General features: G+C 33.3%; 1 protein-coding gene across 1 annotated transcript; it reads right to left on the bottom strand.

Moving 5' to 3' along the window:
• Positions 1-6746: 6746 nt before the first annotated feature.
• Positions 6747-20005, bottom strand: LOC105323820 (acetylcholine receptor subunit beta-type lev-1-like). The gene is made up of 2 exons (XM_011422899.4): positions 19439-20005; positions 6747-8168 (listed from the first exon to the last, which is right to left on the bottom strand). The coding sequence occupies exons 1-2, from the start codon at positions 19757-19759 to the stop codon at positions 7212-7214; spliced, it is 1278 nt and encodes a 425-aa protein (XP_011421201.3). The 5' UTR covers positions 19760-20005; the 3' UTR covers positions 6747-7211.
• Between the last annotated feature and the right edge of the window lie 293 nt (positions 20006-20298).

The raw sequence follows: 20298 nt of genomic DNA, 5'->3' as shown, positions 1-20298 counted from the left end.
ATTCTCGGAAATGGGGGTGGGGGGGGGGGTGGGGGTTTGTTTGGAATCCCCGGTAAAATTCTTAACAAATCTTTGCAAAATTTTACGGTTATAACGAAATCGGATATAACGAATTTACGGATATGGCAAACTAATTTTGAGTCCTGTAAAGGTTGGTATTAACGAAATTCAACACTTTTATAACGAATTATTTTACAGTTTAAAAAGTTTGCATTACTTTTTTAACATAATAATTTGAATGAATCTATTTTTACAAAAATTCTTCTATTCACAATCAGATTATTACAGGTCTCAAAAAAGTGTTATTTTATTTCATTCTCCCTCTCAATTAGCCAAAAATGTAGTCTGGTGAAAGGAAACATGTATATAGTGAATTCGCTATAGTAATGATTACAAATTAGTTATATAGACAGTTATAACTAATTACGGATAAAACGAAGTAAATCCATTGGTCCCAAGGACTTCGCTACATGTATAAACTAGTTTTACTGTACAAGGTCTATTTATTTCAGGAATAATTCTTTGAATTTTATGAAGTGATAATGTTGATGTGCGTGAACAAATCCAATATGCCGGAAGGGAGGGGTTAATGATAGATTTGATCACACCCCGACCTAAATAATCTCCTCACAATATTCAGAATATAATTCCTTATAACTTAAATTTATATGCCCGATTAAATATTTAAACCCCAATTGTGATCCGCCAGTACGTGAATTAAATTCATTGGACTGTACAATACAAAATTGATTCGTTGTGTTATCACAGACAAAGACACTGGAATATGTAAATATATTGTAACCACTGTTTTGAAGGTACTTATCGAAAACAAGGGGGGTGGACAAAAGCTGTATATTTGTCGTATATCTAGACTCGAATATGCTGTTTGCACGGATGTCCAGATTTACCTGTTCAGTAATTTACCCTACAATACATTGACACTATCTGGCTTTTTTCTAAAAATTCTTGACTAGCCAATTTTTACTTTACTATTGTATTATTAACATATTTTATTGACTATTTGCTGCCAAAAGGTTCGGACACAAGTTTTAATAAACTTTAATAGTCTTCTCCTTATTGTATACAAAATATTTTTTCAACGCCATACAGATGGCATTTACAACATTACTAATTATAGTACAATTAGTGAAACAGAAATAAATTGCTTGTTATAAATGCTACAATACTGTGCATATAGAACCATTTTAACAAGAGCTTAAGCTTGGACTTTGGTTAGTTGGTGTCAAACAGCACTGTGACGTAGGCCTGTCTATGTCATTGCTGGCCACGCACCCATGGCTCTTTGAGATCATCAAGGGTTGTCTGGCTTTTGAGCTAAGACTACGCAATCGGTGCATATTTCGCTTGGAACCGCGTCATTTTAAACTTGTTTTGACGCAAGAATTAGATAGCTACGTCCTATTGAAAGTCCAAGGTCTTGTTAAAATGGTTCTAACTAGAATGAAGTCGGATAGAAAAGTTATGCAAAAACATATAACTAATTTAGTTAAATCTTCCAATAAATCAAAAAACTGTTCTAGTTTTTTTTGTATAAATAAAACACTTGTTAAACTTTTTTAATCTTTCTACTTCTTAATTACATTATTAACAATATAAATCATCAAATATGAATAAAAAAGATAACTATTTTAACTGTTACATACCCTATCTAAACTCCTGCCAGAGGCTTTCATGATACATGTACATGTATGTTTAATATTGATAGACAGCTTCATTTATTTTCTTTTCTAATAAACGTGTACTCATTCCTTTTATCAAAATTCAAGAGCTGGATGTTATTTAAAATGACAGCCCACCGACCCCCATTACACGGATTAACACTGTATCAATAGCACATTTTGGGTTGCTGTTGGAAAACCGTTTTTATTCTAGATACATCGGAGTCATGTGACTTTGCAATTAAGCCATTAACGCTTCCGGTGAAGGCTGAAACTAGTGAAGGATGGAAAAGCGCGGTACTCTTGTGCTGCCGAGGGGCCCCACTATCCTTTCTGATATGATTTATGTTAACAAATAAAACATGAAATATGACGACTGTGTATTTTATTTGTTAAAATTAATTATATCAGAAAGGACACCTCTTTGGTGTCCAAACCCCCTCCCAAGGGGTCATGAAATTTACAATTTTTATATATAAAATCAATTATATATAAAATACAATGTGACCTTGAAAGGAACGCCGTAGATGACACGTTACTCTTACGTTTTCCATGCAATGTCATAACCTACGTCATTAGTTCTTCGACATGCATAACGTACCTGATTAAACTGCATCCAAAACATCCCGGTCGCCGTCGAATCCCAGTTGAGTAGTTCGTCCTTCCATCTAACATACAAGTACCCCGTGGTGGTCATCTTCGAGTCGACGTCACTGACGTCATTAATTCCGGCGATCCACAAGCTGAGTTGCAGTTGTAGCGACTGGCCCTGGTTTACGATGGGCCGAACTTTGCTGGAGTAGTTTGATAGAAGAGAAGTCATCGTGGTTCTGTACGTTGAAATGTCATAGTTCAGGTGGGTGGCGAGGGCGACGGAAGCGAAAAGTAAAAGTCCAAAACACTGCAAGCTCACAGAAATCATCTCAACTAATTAATCTCCAAACTTCACATAAAAATTACCGTCAAAGTAATTAGGACCTCTTTTTTGTGTTCCGTTGAATAACCTAGGAAGTAAGTCGACGGTTTGAAAGATCTACCTTTCCTCTGCGCGGAGGGTGGCTCATGTGGACTTTTTCCAGATTAAGAGCATGGTTTTATAGTACATACAATTTGGATTATTTAGTACTCAGAGCTCTGATTGGAGGTCAATGATTTCTCAGTCCAAAAAATAAAAATATACTTTTATTACTTAAGCAGAGATTAGTTTAGTTGTATTGAGCTAAGCATTACTTAAGAATAGAATTACATCAATTCTGTTGATTTAAGCTTACTTGAGTGAATGAATAATTGTACACGGCCTATAAAGGCGTCCGTGTATTGTATTCATAAACTTAAAGTACATAAATAAAAGTATTTAATAAATTGATGAAATTAATTCACTTAAATATCAAATTAAACTTATCAAAAAGATCGTTGAATGTCAGTTTAAGATTAGCAGAAACTAATCTTGCGTTTCTGTATTTATTTCTCCGCTATTTCAAACAGTTAAAAATCATTATCTTTTCATGAAATTGGCCTAATTTATTAAAGATTTGACGTCGCCTAGAAGAAAGATATTATTTAAAAATCTGTTTTTACCTTTATAAAGATTTTTTTTAGGGTTAGTTAGATGCCATTCTATGTTTAATTAAAAAATCTACCTATCAAAATAGAGGTTACGATGATGTTCAGACACCATACTTATAATTACAAATTCCAAACCATAGCCGATTTACAACCTTAACGACAAGAATCAAAATACGCAAAGTGTTTTGTAGTTTATTGTATAAATATCCATTTTTTTTTCTTGGTTCTGTTTGTTGTACAAAGTGTGATTCACACAATGTAAGTTTCCGAATCCATATAACCACTTTCTGAAATTGATGACGTGATACCCATTTAAAAACGTCCTTATTTAAGTGCATTATTTCTACATCTACCGAGTATGATTCCCTCTATTTCTTCCGGAAACTGACAGTTAATTCACAGCTCTGTAGAAACTGACAGGACTGAAATATACACACCCCGTTGATCGATTCGTCGAAACCTACGGGGACTGAAACTGACAGGACTGAAATCTACACACCCCATTTATCAATTGGTCGAAACATACATCGACCCAAGAAGAATCACGGACTGTACGAAATGCTCATAATAAAGTCAGACTCAAATTTTCATAGGAGACGACTTGGCTGTTTCTTTTAGCTAACGTACTGATGAACATTAACAGTTATTAAGTCATTTTACTTACTTTTTACAATTAATTCGGAATCATTAATTTGTTAAAAGAAAGATGTAAATAAACTTGTGTAAACAATAAAATGCTTTGTTTGATGATTTATGCGGGTTTTGAAAGTAGCAATAATTGCAGAAAAAAATTACATAACCGCTAACGTATAGCCTTAGTCACAACTTATCGCTTCCACGGGTGGTCTACGGGCGGATTTTAATGAAAATTTTCTGCAAAGTCGCCATCTTCATATCCTGCATGAATCATCAAAGAAACAATTTTATTGTTTAAACAAACATGATTCATAGATGCACAAAATCAGTAATTATTTAATTCACCAACTTTTTACATCAGTTTATTAATTTGTTTAAAGAAAGATGTAAATAAAATCAATAAAATGCTTTCTTTGGTGATTCATGCTGGTTATGACGATAGGGATCATTGCAGAAAAAACTACATATCCCGCTAACGAGGAATAAAACGTAAAAGAGGGGGGGAAATAATGTAGAAATGGAACAATTTTTTACAATTCAAGTTTAAATTTGAAACGTCTGTGAAGGCTGTCGATCGTTACCACCAACGTCAAAGCACTCCGTATATCACAAACAGTTTCTTTATTCTTGCGTTTTTTGTGTAGGTTTGGTGATTCTTATGTTGTACCCTCAAATGTTCTTAATCTTTTTGTAGAAGAAACAACAAATTAAAAAGAATAGAAAAAGTTGCAGAGTTTTATTCACCACGGGTAGTAGTAGTAGTAATTGCCGTAGTAATTATTCTCTGGTTAATCTCGTATCAAACAAAAAGCAATGAACACTCCCTCTCTCCCCTAAATAGTTTTTATATGACTTTTCCTCCGCTTAGTCAAAACATTTATGAAGCAGCCTGTGTATTGTTTTCATTTCATTGCTGATGTTAACAATCCAATATTCCTAATAGCATCCGTAATTAAAAAACATATATTTGCAATTCAAAAGTTTCTTTTACAATATACTTTCTTGTTAAATTGGTCTTTCCTAATGAATCGAATAGATTTACACATATTTTTACATCTCGGAGCCAACAAAATCAGTGGGGGATATATATATATATATATATATATAGAGAGAGAGAGAGAGAGAGAGAGAGAGAGAGAGAGCATAAAACTGTTTTAAGTACCTTTTGATGCGTCACACTTAGGAAATTCCTTTACATTCGGTTACTTATACTAGTATTAATACATACTAGTATTACAAATCACATTCTTATCAATGACAATGATTCATTTCATGTTCCATCATCTTCGCTAGCCAAGGGCTTACGATCCCCTCTGCTCCTAGATAATCAACCCTTGGCTTGCGATGATGTGGAGGGACAGAGTGGATCGTAAACCTTTGGCTTGCGATGATGTGGAGGGGCAGAGTGGATCGTAAACCTTTAGCTTGCGATGATGTGGAGGGGCAGAGTGGATCGTAAACCCTTGGCTTACGATGATGTGGAGGGGCAGAGTCGATCGTAAACCCTTGGCTTGCGATGATGTGGAGGGACATAGTGGATCGTAAACCCTTGGCTTGCGATGATGTGGAGGGGCAGAGTGGATCGTAAACCCTTGGCTTGCGATGATGTGGAGGGGCAGAGTGGATCGTAAGCCCTTGGCTTGCGATGATGTGGAAGGGCAGAGTGGATCGTAAACCCATGGCTTGCGATGATGATGTTTAGTGATCACGGATTGTTTGAAAACTTACTTGATTTTTGGACACGTTTCGTTGGTTTTGCGCGTGACCCTTGAAATCTGTATCAACCAGCAACCGTTAAATATTGAAGGCGTTTCTCACCGCTAGCAGTCTTTAAGGTACTCCACCGTGTATGGAGACAATTAAGGAATAAGGAATTATTCTTTGGGTATTACGAGGTGATAATTTTGGTCGGGGCGTGATTGAATCCAAAAAGCCCAAAGGGCTTTATGACAGATTTCACAACGCCCTGAAATTATTACCTCCTAATATTCAAAGAATGATTCCTTATTACTTATATTTATATAATGTTCAGCATTTGCACGATTAAATATTTGAATATCAATAAGGAAACCCCGCTTGCGCCCCAGTTCTAGGTCATTTTGAATTTACTGAACTGTTCTGTAAAAAACCGATGCGTAGTGTTATTACAGGCGCAGACACTGAAAAATGAAAATATAATGTTACATTGCACAACGTACCCGTTGTGGACTTCCCTGATGGGACTTATAGGGTACTGTGTTATGTAGAAGCATAAATAAAGTACACCAGCTCCTTGCAGCGCATGTTTACATCTTTAGAGAGGTACATGTTTCAAAACAATTGTCAAATTTGACGGCGGTGCGGAGGGTTAGGAAAATAACAGAAAGAATTTGATTTAGCTGTTATACAATTGCGATTGCCTTCTTTTCTTGTTGATAGAATGAATTAAAGCAAACTAAACATTAGATTTTGAAAAATACATTCCATAAAATTTTAATTTTTTTTTCTAAAACACATGAAAGTTGAAACTGAACAAATTGGCACCCCTACATTTTTGCTTAGGAAGGGGAGTTTTAAAAATTTTGTTTTAATAATATATGATTTTATAGATCGAAGGAAATTTTTAGTAATTTCTATGAGTTTCTATGAGTTTAATGAGTGTATCCCCCCGGGGGGATATATATGCACTCTACCTAATAATACAAAAATTACATATCGCCGCCATCTTGGATTTATTTAAAACTGCCAATTTTGCTTGAAAATCATAGGTAAAACTATTTTGGATCCCCTCAGTCTCCGACCCCTCTTTCAACATCTCAGCTTACTACTGATTTAACAAAAACGTCATTGATTAAAGAAGCTTGCATATACGTAATACCATATTATATAGCTACGTTTGATTTTTAGGAGTAATATAATTCTTTTTTCTATGTTCAATTTTACCCCCGCCATTGTGGCTCCACCGCACCCCAAAGGTTTGTGATTTAAACAAACATGAATATACATCACCTGAGGATGCTTCAACATAAGCTGTAGCTTTCCGGTAAAAAAGTTTTTGAGTATTTCGGTATTTCAATGTAAAACATCAACCCCCAAAATTCGACCCGATATTTATTTGTATTCCATACGTTTACGTTTAAATACTTAGTAACAGCATATAATGAGTCAATTAAATAAGCATGAAAGATAAAGGTAGATAGAAAAAAAGGTGCAGAGAATTTAATGAGTTTAAGCATTAACACATTAGCGTGTACTTCTTCGCCAAACTTTGTCCAAAAAGTGTTGTGACAAAAGTTGTCAATTTCTAACCCTCTGGTGTTCATCTTGAATCTGTGTTAGAATATTTTCCTTCTATCGGGCGGCGGCGTAAATGAACATAACAGAAGTAACAAAAACCTGGACGCATAACAAAAAGATGAAAGCAAAGAAATCAATCGCAGACGACACGTCGCCCCAGTCCATTTCCTCTTCCTGTTCATCCTCCACTGGTCGGTTCATTTTCATTCTGCTTTCACAGTCTATAACTTCGATCTCGTGAATTCGGGGTTTATTTAAACAGCTATTTGGAAAACACTTCATCGATTTGTCGTTTTTTCTTCCTTCGCATCTCAAACGCCTTCCAGCCCTGACCAAGAAGCGAAAGCATTCACCTATTTCTATAGTTGGTTTTCTGTGATGGATGCGAAGTTGAACAGCTGAAAGCATTATACTCGATATGCTTATAATCAACTCGATTATTAAATATATGCTTAGAATAGAAATAGAATCTGAGGTTTTTGGAAGTTCCCCACTAACTATGGTCAAAAATACGGCAAATGTCAGGAAGATGGTCACGGAGAATCCCATTTTCTCTCCAGCGTCTGCGGGAATCATAAAAACAAAAGTATTCAAAACACCAACTAAGATTATTGGGAGGATAAGGTTAGCAATAAAATATTTTGTTTTTCTCTTAAGGTGTAGTGTAAACTTTAAGTCTGTTTGACTATTGGTATAGTCAGTTTCAGCGTCATATGATTCCAGATGCCAAACATGATTGGGAACAAACTCATAAAAACCTATTTGTGGATCGTTAAAAGTGAAGTTCACTTCCCATCTCGAATAACTCCACGACTTTACAATGATATCACATTTTTGAGAATCAAAAGGATAATACGTCACGTCCAATTCGCAGGATGTTTCAAACACCTTGTAAGGATACCAATCTACCCAACCATCGTTATACACGTACAGGTAGTAAAAATCACCGCCCATCATTTTGAAATCCGTAAACCCATTCTTCAGAACAATATCAGGAACCCATATGTCCTTCTAAAAAAATTGAAAACAATAAACAGTTTTTAATTAAAATTAAGTCTTATATAGACATATCAATCCTAAATGGTTCCAGTTATAGATATCAAAACGTCAGTTCTCAATTACATGAAACAAAACGAAAATGAAATGTTATCGTCAATATATTTTTAAATTTAAAACAATCTATTAAATCCTGAAGCATTTATATCTGGTAACGAGAAGGACTATTTACTTTAACACAGTTTGCATGGTATGCTGATTGAGCTTAACTTGATTAAAACTGCCGACCAATGACCAATATAATTGCAATAATGTAATATGTAAATGTAATATTTATATAGAATCTCGTAAAATGTGTTTTGCTATATGTGAATGTAAGGAAGTAGCTACATAAACCATAAACCACTGGATACAATATCTGCTTCAGAAGACAGAACATCTTTTATCTCATACGTGTGGTGTATATTACCCGTGTGATAAACCTTTGCTATATCACACGGGTGATGCTATATCAAATACTTCCGGTCGGAACTACTTTTGACACAGCCCCTCGCTTCAACGCTTCAATGACCTAATTTAAGTGGAGCTGTATTGAACATTAGGCTACTATTTTACATTTGTATGGAAAAATTAATTTTAAAAACAATTATATTTTAATATAATTGTTTTTAAAATTAATTTTTCAATACAAATGTAAAATAATAAATAATAAAATTATGAAAAAATATGAATAGGACCTAATTGGATCTAAATCACGTTCGTGAAAATGACGTAACAATCAATTATCAAAAATCTTCTGCTTAATAATTTGACGGCGTTTGGAAAATGAGTGAAGAAAAGAAATACGGAGATTTTTTTGTCATTTGCAATGAATTATCGAAAACTCAAGACATTGTCAGCGAAGAAAATCTAAACACAGCTGTTGGTGAAGTTTCAGAAGGTGAGAAAACCCATAAATCAACGCCAGTGCCAGTTATTGATTCAGAAATTTCCGAAATTGAGCGTTTAGAAGTTTTGAGTGCATTATTTGAATCAGAGCTTTCAGAAGAAAATAATGATGATAATGCCAAAATTTTGAAAGAAAACTTGTCAAATCATAATGAGTCAAGATTTGTTCATTACGAGAGTCAAGAAATTGAAAAATTCATTCAAGATAAAGAAAACAAAAACACATTGAGAAAAACATTGTATGATGTCAATTTGTTCAGTTCTTTCCTTCGTTCCAAAAATGAAATGCGTGAATTCTACAAAATTTCTCCTACAGAATTAGACGTGTTAATTGCCAATTTTATATTAAGCGTTCGGAAAAAGGGGGGAGAGGAGTTTGAACCGATATCATTGAGAAGTATGATTTCCAGTATTGATAGAGCCCTTCGACGACACCGCTATGAAGCAAGCATCATGCAGTCGCCTGATAATATATTTACAGCCACCAAACAAGCTTTGAAAGCCAAACAAAAAGATCTTAAACAAAAAGGGAAGGGCAATAGGCCACAAAAAGCAGATCCGTTATCTGACGACGATATTAATATTCTGTATGACTCCGGAGTTCTAGGAGTTACCTCCCCCCAGTCGCTGTTGAACACGGTATGGTTTAACAATGCCATCCATTTAGGGTTGCGTGGACACCAGGAACACTATAACCTCTGTTGGGGTGATATTTCATTACATAAAAACCCTGATGGCACAGAATATTTACAGCATTATGAGAGACAAACAAAAACGCGCACCGGTGCTAACACGCGTGACACAAGAACAGTTCTTGGCAAAATATTTTCAATTCCCCATTTGAATGAAAACAACCCAATTGAAGTTTATAAGAAATATGCAAGTTTAAGACCACAGGGGTTTCGTGAACCAAACGATTCTTTTTATATTGCGACCCGCACTATTCCATTGTCGGACAAAAAAAGCGATAAATGGTTCATGAAACAAAAGCTTGGAGTAGGGGGTTCATGTGAAATCTCCAGCTATTTACTTTCAATTCATGTTTAATTATATTGAAAGAGGAATCTTTAACAAAACCAAAAAACTTTATTTCATTGAAATATTCCATCTAGAAGCAAAGAAATAAGATTTTAAAGTTGAGTATTGTACGGCTTTTTGTAATGATTTATATAATGCAATGTGTAGGAAAAAATGGCACCAAAATTGTAATTTTTTTGCATTTTTGCTATTTAAATTTCAAAATTAAATATAAATCTTGTTTAAAGTCTTAGCAAACTGTATATTTTTAAAATTGTCATGTTTCAAGCTGTATTTTAATTGCATCATAATTTGCATAATTTCAAAATGGCCGCCGCCAAAATGGCGGAAATTTGCATATTTCCAAATATGGTCATCAGGTAAGTTATACACAAATTATGAAGATTTATCTAAATATAATTCCCGCAAGTAGTTAAAATTTCCTATAAAATATGTTAAGTAATTTATTAGTTTTAAATATTGATGCTTAAGATAAATTTTTGTTATTAATTAACTTTAATTAATAAAAGTAATTACCATCAATTGCTAATAATACATGTATATATCAATTATAACTATATATGTGTAAATTTTAAGTGACATATTATTAGAAACTAATATAATGACCAAAACAAAAAATCCAACAAGTATCTTAGTCTTGTATATATATTTAATAATTTAGATACATTACATATTAGGGCCTTAGATATATTACATGCAAGCAAAGTACATGTACATGTATTATGTTATACAGTGTGTCTAATAAATATAATCTTGAATTATTATTTCACCTTTTTGGAAATCAATTAACAATGGGAATTCACATGCTTCCATATCACCTTCATACAAGCATTCATACTTTGTCATCCTTCCATTCAATCTTTTTACACACAAAACTTCCCCCTTGTACCAACAAACTTCATTTGAAGTTTGATCTTTTAATTTATGAAGAATTTTCTTTCCAACTAATTTGGAAGGAGACTCAATAAAACTTGGAAGAAGAAGTGATTGTTGTTTGATTGTTATTTTTCTCCTATTTTCTTTTAGTCTCTCAGCTAAATTTGTTTTTGATTCATTAAATTTTTGTTCAACCTGACTTAAAGGATGGTAAGAGAGTTTAGAATTTTCAGACACCTCTTCCAAATGTTCATTAATTTGCATAACTTTTACCAGATTATGTTCTAGATCTTCAATAGAATACACAACGCCTTTACTGCTTTGTTGAAAAATATTTTTAGGGCCTTTGCTTGAAAGAATATTTTTTCTAAACTGCAATTGTGCAACTAATGCATCTCTTAACAGCTGGTCTTTGTTAGATTCTTGAAACACCTTTAATTTGTAAGACTGGATGTCATCTCTTTTCTGCCATAAACCACCAACATCTGTCAATTTATTTGTTAGCTTTACCTTTTGGTTGTACATTTTATTTTCTTGCATGACTCTTTTTTCTTGTTTAGCTCTTAAAATTTCAAGTTTTGTTTCATACAAAGACCTTTGTCTTTTTTTTATTAACTCCATTATTTCAGGTGCAGATTTTCTTGCATCATTAATAATGGAGTTTTTTTCACTATTTGAAAGAGAATTTAACCAAGTAGATGTTTTATTGTTAGTCCACATGATTACAGACTCATATGCAGTTGTAGAAGCTGATGGTTTAAGTCTCATTAAAACATCTAGTTGGGCAAAATCTCTTTCAGAACATGTGTTTGTTGTTGGTACTGCAGCGGCTCTCAATTGATCAGTTTTAGATGGTTCATAATATATTCCACCAGGAAGTTGATCTTTTGCTTGCCTCTCAAGTATCAACAACATGCCACCTAAAGCCAATTCTAAAGCCATTTGAGTATATGTTTCAAATACTGCATCATCTGTGTTCTCAAAGAGAGAATCATACACCTCATCTTTATGCACACTCTCCTCTGGAAAAATTAAATGGCCTTCAAGAAGAGGTGATGCATCTTGTGACAAGTCTTGTAAGTTCAACTTCATGTTGAGAAGCACAGGGTTCAAATCCAAAATATTTTCTGTTTTCTCAATAACCCTCCAGAAGGGACCTGTAATTATTTTGTCTATGATACCTAAAGCTCTAAGACTGCTAGTGTAAACTTTTTCATTCACATCAAAAGAAATGCTTTTCAACAATTCATTAGGATCTGACCAACTGTCAAGAAATGTTTTGATATCTGCTAAATGGTGATATGTAGCCCCAGCTGCATAAAAAAGATGGTTAAACCTATGTCCTCTAAAGGTTATAAGTTTATTTTTTACACCTTTTTCTTTCAAGTGGGTGGAGAAGTGGGACCCCACTCCTGACTTTTCACAGCCATGCATTGTTAATGCCTTGCTAACTGTTCTAGTCAGTCTTGAGGCACCACTTTCCTTCCAATCAAAACTGTAAGGATTCTTTCCTGAACAAACATTGTTTTCAAAAACACTTAAACACTTGTCAACTTCACTTGCCATGTTTACAAATACATGCATTTTGCAAAAAAATGATGCCACCCTCCCCATTTCTTTTCTGTTAATTTCTGGCATTTCATCCCAATTCTTTAGAACATCAGGAAGAAGACTTTGCCGCAATTCCTCTAACTGTTTATTAAAAACTGGGTTTGTTGCACCCTGGTCTGACATTGTTGAAATAATAGTTGCTACAAGTTTAGAGAAAGATTTGTCTTCATTATGTAAGCAGTTTGACAATTCAGAAATATTTGCTTGAAAAGCTTTCATCAGACTATCAGCATCTGCACTGCCAATTTCAGTCATTCCAATTGAGTAAGACCTATGTTCAGGTGTGGTCAATTGAAATGACTGAAATTGTTTATGGAACTTTGAAGTTCCATCCTGATGCAGACAGTTACCTTTCATATCACCTATGTCACATGAATTAACCATGGCATCTACAACCTGACACTGGGCAATACGTTTTGCTTCAATAAGCAACCTAGACCTAACACCAGCACTTGGAAGTCTCGACAATGTTTTGCCTGTAATATTTTTTAAGACGGTTTGAATAACTTGATTTACTTTTTTGCAACTAACACCGCACTCAGTTGTTAGTGTCATTATTGTTGCACGAATTTCATTTGTGTACTTCCCATCACAGAAAGAAGTTATATTAGACTCATTTAATAGAACATTGTTGATTTCTTCAAGCTCTATTATCTTTTCCTCTTTAATTTTGATTTCCTGTCTCAGTTTCATAATTTGTTCAACATTTTCAGAAATAAAATTGTCAAATTCATTTTCCCTTTTTTTGTTTAATCTACAAATCTTAACCAGCAGATTTCTCTTTTCTTTTTTGAGGTTCTCTACTTGTGCATTCTTTCTTTCACTCTCTTCTCTCAATTCTTGCATTTCTTTCTCTTTCTCTCTTAACACTTCATTCTTATTATCCAGTTCAATTCTCTGATTTTCTATTCTCTGATCTCTACGTTTCAACTTCTTGTTTGAATTTCTGGCATCAAGTTTTCTAACTTTTTCTTTTAAAAGTTCAAAATGTTCTAAAGGTTTATCTAGCTTTTTTGACAAGTCATCATACTTTTTTTCCCAGTGCTTACACTCTCTCTCTAACACTTTCAAATCTTTAGTTTTTGACAATGTTTCTTGATGTTTCAATGTACAAGAATCTAACACTCTCAATAACAAATCAATTTTTTTTTCATAATGAAATATTTGTAAATTCAAATTGCTCAGTTGTTCTTGTTCATCAACAAGCTCTCTCTTTAGCTGGCGGTTTTCAAACACAACATCTTTTGTTTTGTTGACAAGATAATTCAGCTTCTGAGTTTTGATGTTGTCATCAAATACTGGAAGCTCAATGTTTGGAACAGGAAATTCAAATTCTTGGCTGAGCAGTTCTGATAAGCCTTCTGCAATTTTGTTTTTCTTTAGATCCTTGATTTTTTTCTTTAATCTAAATATCTTTGTGCGAAAAACACGCACAGAGCAATTTTCCCACTTTGAGGTTGGGTATTTGGTTTTAAGAAATTCAAGGTTTTCAGGAAAGCTTCTCTCTCCATCAAGACATTTGATGATATCTCCATTTGTTGGGCATTTTTTTTCCAAATCTAAAATTTGATACCAAAAATAAAAATAAAATAGAAATTTTTATTTTTTAATAAACCATTGCCAAATTATTTTTTGACATCATATATTTTTTTAATTGACCAGTTCACTGTCCAGCAGTTAACACAGTTTGATTGCTTGATATTTGCCAGCAAATATCAAAAACAGATTTTAAGGAATATCTTTTAGTTTTCACACCGACCAGCAGTGACATTCATGAGGATGGATGACCAGCACACACTTCTGAAAATATAATAAATATGGTGCAGCAAAGTATCTTTACTATAAATTATTGGTTCACCAAACATGTTGGTATACAACCACACTACACAATAAGATACATGTACATATATAATTAATATACATACATGTGTATAATTTAATTTAATAAGTATTTTATTCAAGTATATAAATACATTGAATTGGATTGAACAGCAGGCACAATGCCTATTTATGTTCTCTCCTGTAGTCAAGGTATAATATGAGTAATTATATAATTATATATAATATATATATATACATATATATTGCCATGGAATTTTGTATAATAGATTAATATTGTAAATAGTATTGGAAGGAGGTACAGTGCAGAAAAATAAACAAAACAAATAGCTCATGATAGGAAAATGAAAATAAAAAAAATAGAAAAATAATGGTTAATTGCTAAGGTTGGAAATAAAAAAGTATATGTAATGTAGGGAAAAAATCAGAAAGAAAAGAAAAAACATGTAATAAAAACAAAACAAAAATTAATAACAGAGTAGAAAAAATGGAAAGTTTGGGGGGATGGGGTGGGAGGGGGAGGGGGAGAACAAATAAGCAATAAAAAATGAAAAGAAAGGAGTGTAAGGAAAGTCAGTGGTACCCATTTTGATACAGATACATTTTTTATACAATGTGTACATTTTTACCTATGCATTTACTTAAATCTGTTTGTACTTTTTATGTAAAAATGAATTTTATCAAATAATAGTAGGTTATTTTGAAATGTTAGTTTATCACTTCCAAAAAGTAGATTCTTAATTGTGATTGGTATGGAATTGTCGTTCATATAATCAAATAGAGATTTTCTTTGGGAGGCATATGATGGACAGTGTAAGAAATAATGTTTAGAGTCTTCCACTTCAAGGAAGCACTTCTGACATAGTGGAGAAGCAATAAGGTGGTGTGAATAAAGGTCAGCATTTAAGTTACTACTGTTATTTCTCAACTGACAATGCCAAATATTTTCTAATCTTTTGCCATGGTTAAATAATTTATGCATATACAGTTTTTTACTATTAATATTTTTGAGGCTGTTCTTAAATGCTGAAACTGTAGTTATATTTTTTGTATTTTGAGGTAGATTGTTCCATAATATAATTGTAGATGGTATAAAACTATTGAAGTAAGATGTTGTTCTTGCAACAGGTGTGCGATAGATGAAATTGTTTCGAAGATTGTAGGTATTATGTGGGGGGAAACATTCACCAACAATATTAGATAAGTATTCAGGGGTATAATTGTTTAATATTTTGAACAATAATATTAATTTATGGTTACTTCTACGTTTCTTAAGTGTTTCCCAGCCTAATTCCTGATATAGGTATTGTTTACATGTGTATACATATAGGTACATGTACATATCTGTGCTAATGAAATCAAACTATAATATATCAAAGTTACATTATGTAAATAAAATAAGAATTATTGTACTCTATATAATTTTGGAGCTTAATTGCAAATATTCATTTACAGTTTTATAAGAGTGACAAAATCAAAAATTCTTTTGGTATATGATAATTGTAAATAATGTGATTTTACTATTAATTTCTATAGGTGAGTAAAAACTTTTAGCTTTTTAATTTTGAAAGTATTAATTTGGAATTCCAAGTAGTCTTGCAATTCAAAAATGTTTCATAATAAAATATTAGTTTAAAAAAACCTTTGTTTTTATACCACGGAATTCGGAAGAAACTCTACACTATGAGTATGATGTATAAATATAGGATTTACAGTCAAGTCGTACACAGACCAACTCGTATACAGGTCAACTCGTATACAAAATTTTCCCCATAAAAAAAACCAAAAGTCAACTCGTATACAAAAATTTCCGCATAAAAAACTAAAAGTCAACTCGTATACAAAATTTATTAGTGGATTTATTACATTCATATACTGAATGAAATATTGATATGAAAAATTCAAATTCAAATTCAGCTCCAATATTAATTAATTTAATTAACCAGTATGTCTTTTTTAAGTAGGCAATAGATTGCTACCCGTATAGCCTATCTGTCTATTTAATTTTTTATTGAATATTACAAAAGTCACATATATATATGTAATTACTTAAAGAAATTTCATATGTTACTTTTATATTCACTTTTCATTTTTCACTCATTATATAAATAAGCAAATTTTTAACTTATAACAGTTCGTCGACAGGAAACACACAGGTGTCGTACCATGTTGAAAGAAGTTTGGGAAATGACATATAAAAGTGGAAAGTTGGATATAGTTTTTTCAAACAAAATAATGAGGAGTATCGTAATTAGCCTTTTAGAAGTCATCCGTTTGGAGAAGCAAGAAACACCGCGCTTGTTGTTTTAACAATTATTGTTTTGATTTGTAGAAGTAATTACCAAATAATAATGATTGGATTGACACAATTAATTATCCTTTATTTTTGTTGTTGTAATTTCACCTTGTTACCGAGTTTAATGATAATGCACAATTATACATGTATAAATTTTGCAATCTTTGTAATAGTTGATAACATCCATTTTATTCTTATATGTCCTTTTTACGCTGAATTACGGAAGCAATATATAAAGAAATTTTATTACAAGAAACCAAGTTTTTTAAAGTTACTTTTACGTTTTGTTTCTAACTTTTTTTTTACGAGTTGACTTTCAAATTATGGTGATTTTTTGTATACGAGTTGACTTTCGGCTAAATATACGGGAATTTTTGTATACGAGTTGACTTTCGGATAGGTATACGGGAATTTTTTTGTATACGAGTTGACTTTCGTTTTTTTATGCGGAAATTTTGTATACGAGTTGACCTGTATACGAGTTGGTCTGTGTACGACTTGACCGGACACCTAAATATAGGCATGACGATGAGAAAATTCGAATTGCACAGTAAAACTTTTAAGTTATCTTAGATTAGCAATATACTAATAACAATTTTACTCAATAAATTTGAAACATTTATATCAATAAAGCGTTTAAAAATGCACGTGAAGACTTGCCTATTCTGATGTCTGTTATAACGTTCGCTTCTGCCATGTCGCCGATGTTGACGTCGGTAAGGTTATCAAGGTCATGTTTCACTGGGGATTCCGCGGCGGCCTGATAATAATAGCAGGAAACTAAATAGACATTCTTACGGGGGAAATCATAAGATTTAAGATTCTGTGTGAATTCTTTTCATTGAAACGTCGCTTACCATATGGAATTCACGAAACATACAACGCAGTGTCTTTGGGCCTTCGTGTTTACATCGGAGAGGGGGAATTCCAGTCTATATTCAATCTGCAGTTTGTAACCTCTTCCCTGATTGGCTGATATATTAGCTGTCATTACGTATAGCTTGCGGAAATCCAATCAAACTGCGCGACTTGTGCAAAAATCGAGCAAAACTAGCATCCAAGTTGTATTACAAATGCTAAAGACGAAAAACCGAGCATTTTTGACTACGGGGAAATATAACTAGATATAAAAGATGACGTTTAAAAATTAGTACCATTTAAAAGAGCAACTTATTTACGTTGCATTCAGACTTTATAAAAGTGAAAGAAAAAGTTAAAGCGAGTTCAAAATCGTCAATTTTACTCCGACTGAGCCGAAAATTACGACGTCACGCCAGGTAAACTGAACCCCCTACTTGGAGTAAACAAAATCGGGAAAATTATGGGGAAAATGATTGAAAAATGTCCACAAATTGCAGATTCTGGAAAGCGCCTCACAAACACAAGCACGAGAAAATACTGTGTCCAAAAACTCAGGGAAAACTATATAGCACAACGGATATAATGCAAGTTACTGGCCACAAAAATGTGAATTCCATCAACAATTATTCCGAAATTACAGTTACAAAACAAAAAGAAATGTCCAAAATATTGTCTACAACGAAAAATACAGATTCAACCACAAGTCCACACGGACAAGCGTCAGCCGCAGGAAGCATTCAACAGGCCCAGTCGCTGTTTGCAGGGGCAATCTTGCACATAAACAATATGAATGTTTACACTTACCAAAATGCCTCCCAGGACTTCCAGCCACCACCAGCCAAGAAATCAAAATGAACATAAAATCCAGCTACATGTATATAATGAACTTCCAGTTGATTGAATTGTTTTGAATTTGGTTTTTGTTTCACACAAATAAACAACATCTCGTAACGTTATGTTTCTAGTAATTGAGTCATTCAAATCCATTGGCATTCGTAACTTTTCAAAGTAATGAGGTCACGCGATCTAATTTTTAAAATCTAATCTGCAACATTTCTTTTGTAAATGTAAGGCTTAATTCAAAATAAGAGAAAAACAAAAACTTAGAACAAAGTCTATTTCAGTGATAATTCATATTCAGATGCGAAAAACTTTCTAATTCAAATCCGCACTATTTTGAGCAGCGCAAGGTTACATCAGCTGCTTACGCCGCATTGCACCATCGATTAACGTTAGAAAAGAAAAAAATCAATCGTCGCTTTTAGGGAACATTTCAAAAACTAAAAAATACTGTTCATATGAGATAAATAGAACATCTATGATTGTGTGATTTTATATTTGCTTTATCCAACTCGTTGAAATGGTTATATTCGCTCGGCAAGCCTCGCGAATATATACACCATTTCAACTCGTTGGATAAAGCAAATATAAAATCACACAATATAGATATCCTCTATATATGTCTACACCAGGTTTATATCTGACAGCACGTGTTCTGAAAAATTCAACCCAGGATATTTTTGTGTTTCGTATACTTTGCATATTTACAACCAAAAACAAAAACAAAAGAAACACCACTTTTAGTATCAATTTTGTTGACAATGACTGAGATAAACACTGGTTTTTGCAAGTGTTAAAAAAGATAAATGAAATACGCATGTTCCTTCTATCACTGCTTCAATCAGTTTTGCTTTAAAGGTACGTGCAGTTACTGTGCTTATTTTTCTTAACCAGAACTTCCTTTTATTCATATATTTTTGGCCTTCAAATCAGTAATAGAATTTTTTAAACACTTTTTCAAAAATATAAATCCAACCTGATTAAACTGCATCCAATACATTCCAGTCGCCGCAGAATCCCAGTTGAGTAGTTCATCCTGCCATTTAACGGACAAGTACCCCGTGGTGGTCATCATCGAATCGGTAGTACTCACTTCATTGATTCCGGCGATCCACAAGCTGAGTTGCAGTTGTAGCGATTGGCCCTGGTTTACGATGGGCCGAACTTTGCTGGAGTAGTTTGATAGAAGAGAAGTCATCGTGGTTCTGTACGTTGAAATGTCATAGTTCAGGTGGGTGGCGAGGGCGACGGAAGCGAAAAGTAAAAATCCAAAACACTGGAAGCCCACAGAAATCATCTCAACTAATTTATCTCTATCTTCTTTGTGTTCCGTTGAATTACATAGGAAATTAGTCGACGGTTTGAACGATCTACCTTTCCTCTGCGCGGAGGGTGGCTCATGTGGACTTTTTCCAGATTAGGAGCATGGTTTTATAGTACATACAATTTTAATAATTTAGTGCATGCTCTTTTAAAACAATCTCAAAGTACATATCATTGCAGGATTATATTAAATGTTTAAATCAAGCGGCCTGTAAAATATTATCTAGAAAGTGCATATATTCAAGATTAAAATGGTTTTAAATATCGCATTATACAACTGTTGTTTGAGCATTCGTGACGATGGGCTCTCGGTTAAATCTGGGTTTTTTCCTTTTTACTTGCCAAATTTGTAAGGCAATCAATTTTTAATATGTGTATTTCAAAGACGTTATTGGGATGCCGTAGGGTCAACCTTTAAGCGTCATATGAACCGAAAACATGCGCATGATCACGATATTTTTTTGTTCAAGTTTATGCGTGGTATTGTTTTAGTAAACATTTAGTTTTTCATTA

Source organism: Magallana gigas, chromosome 4 (genome assembly GCF_963853765.1).
Source record: "Magallana gigas chromosome 4, xbMagGiga1.1, whole genome shotgun sequence".
Lineage (NCBI taxonomy): Eukaryota > Metazoa > Mollusca > Bivalvia > Ostreida > Ostreidae > Magallana > Magallana gigas.
Note: the sequence above shows the minus strand (reverse complement) of the source record. Positions and strands in the feature narration are given on the sequence as shown.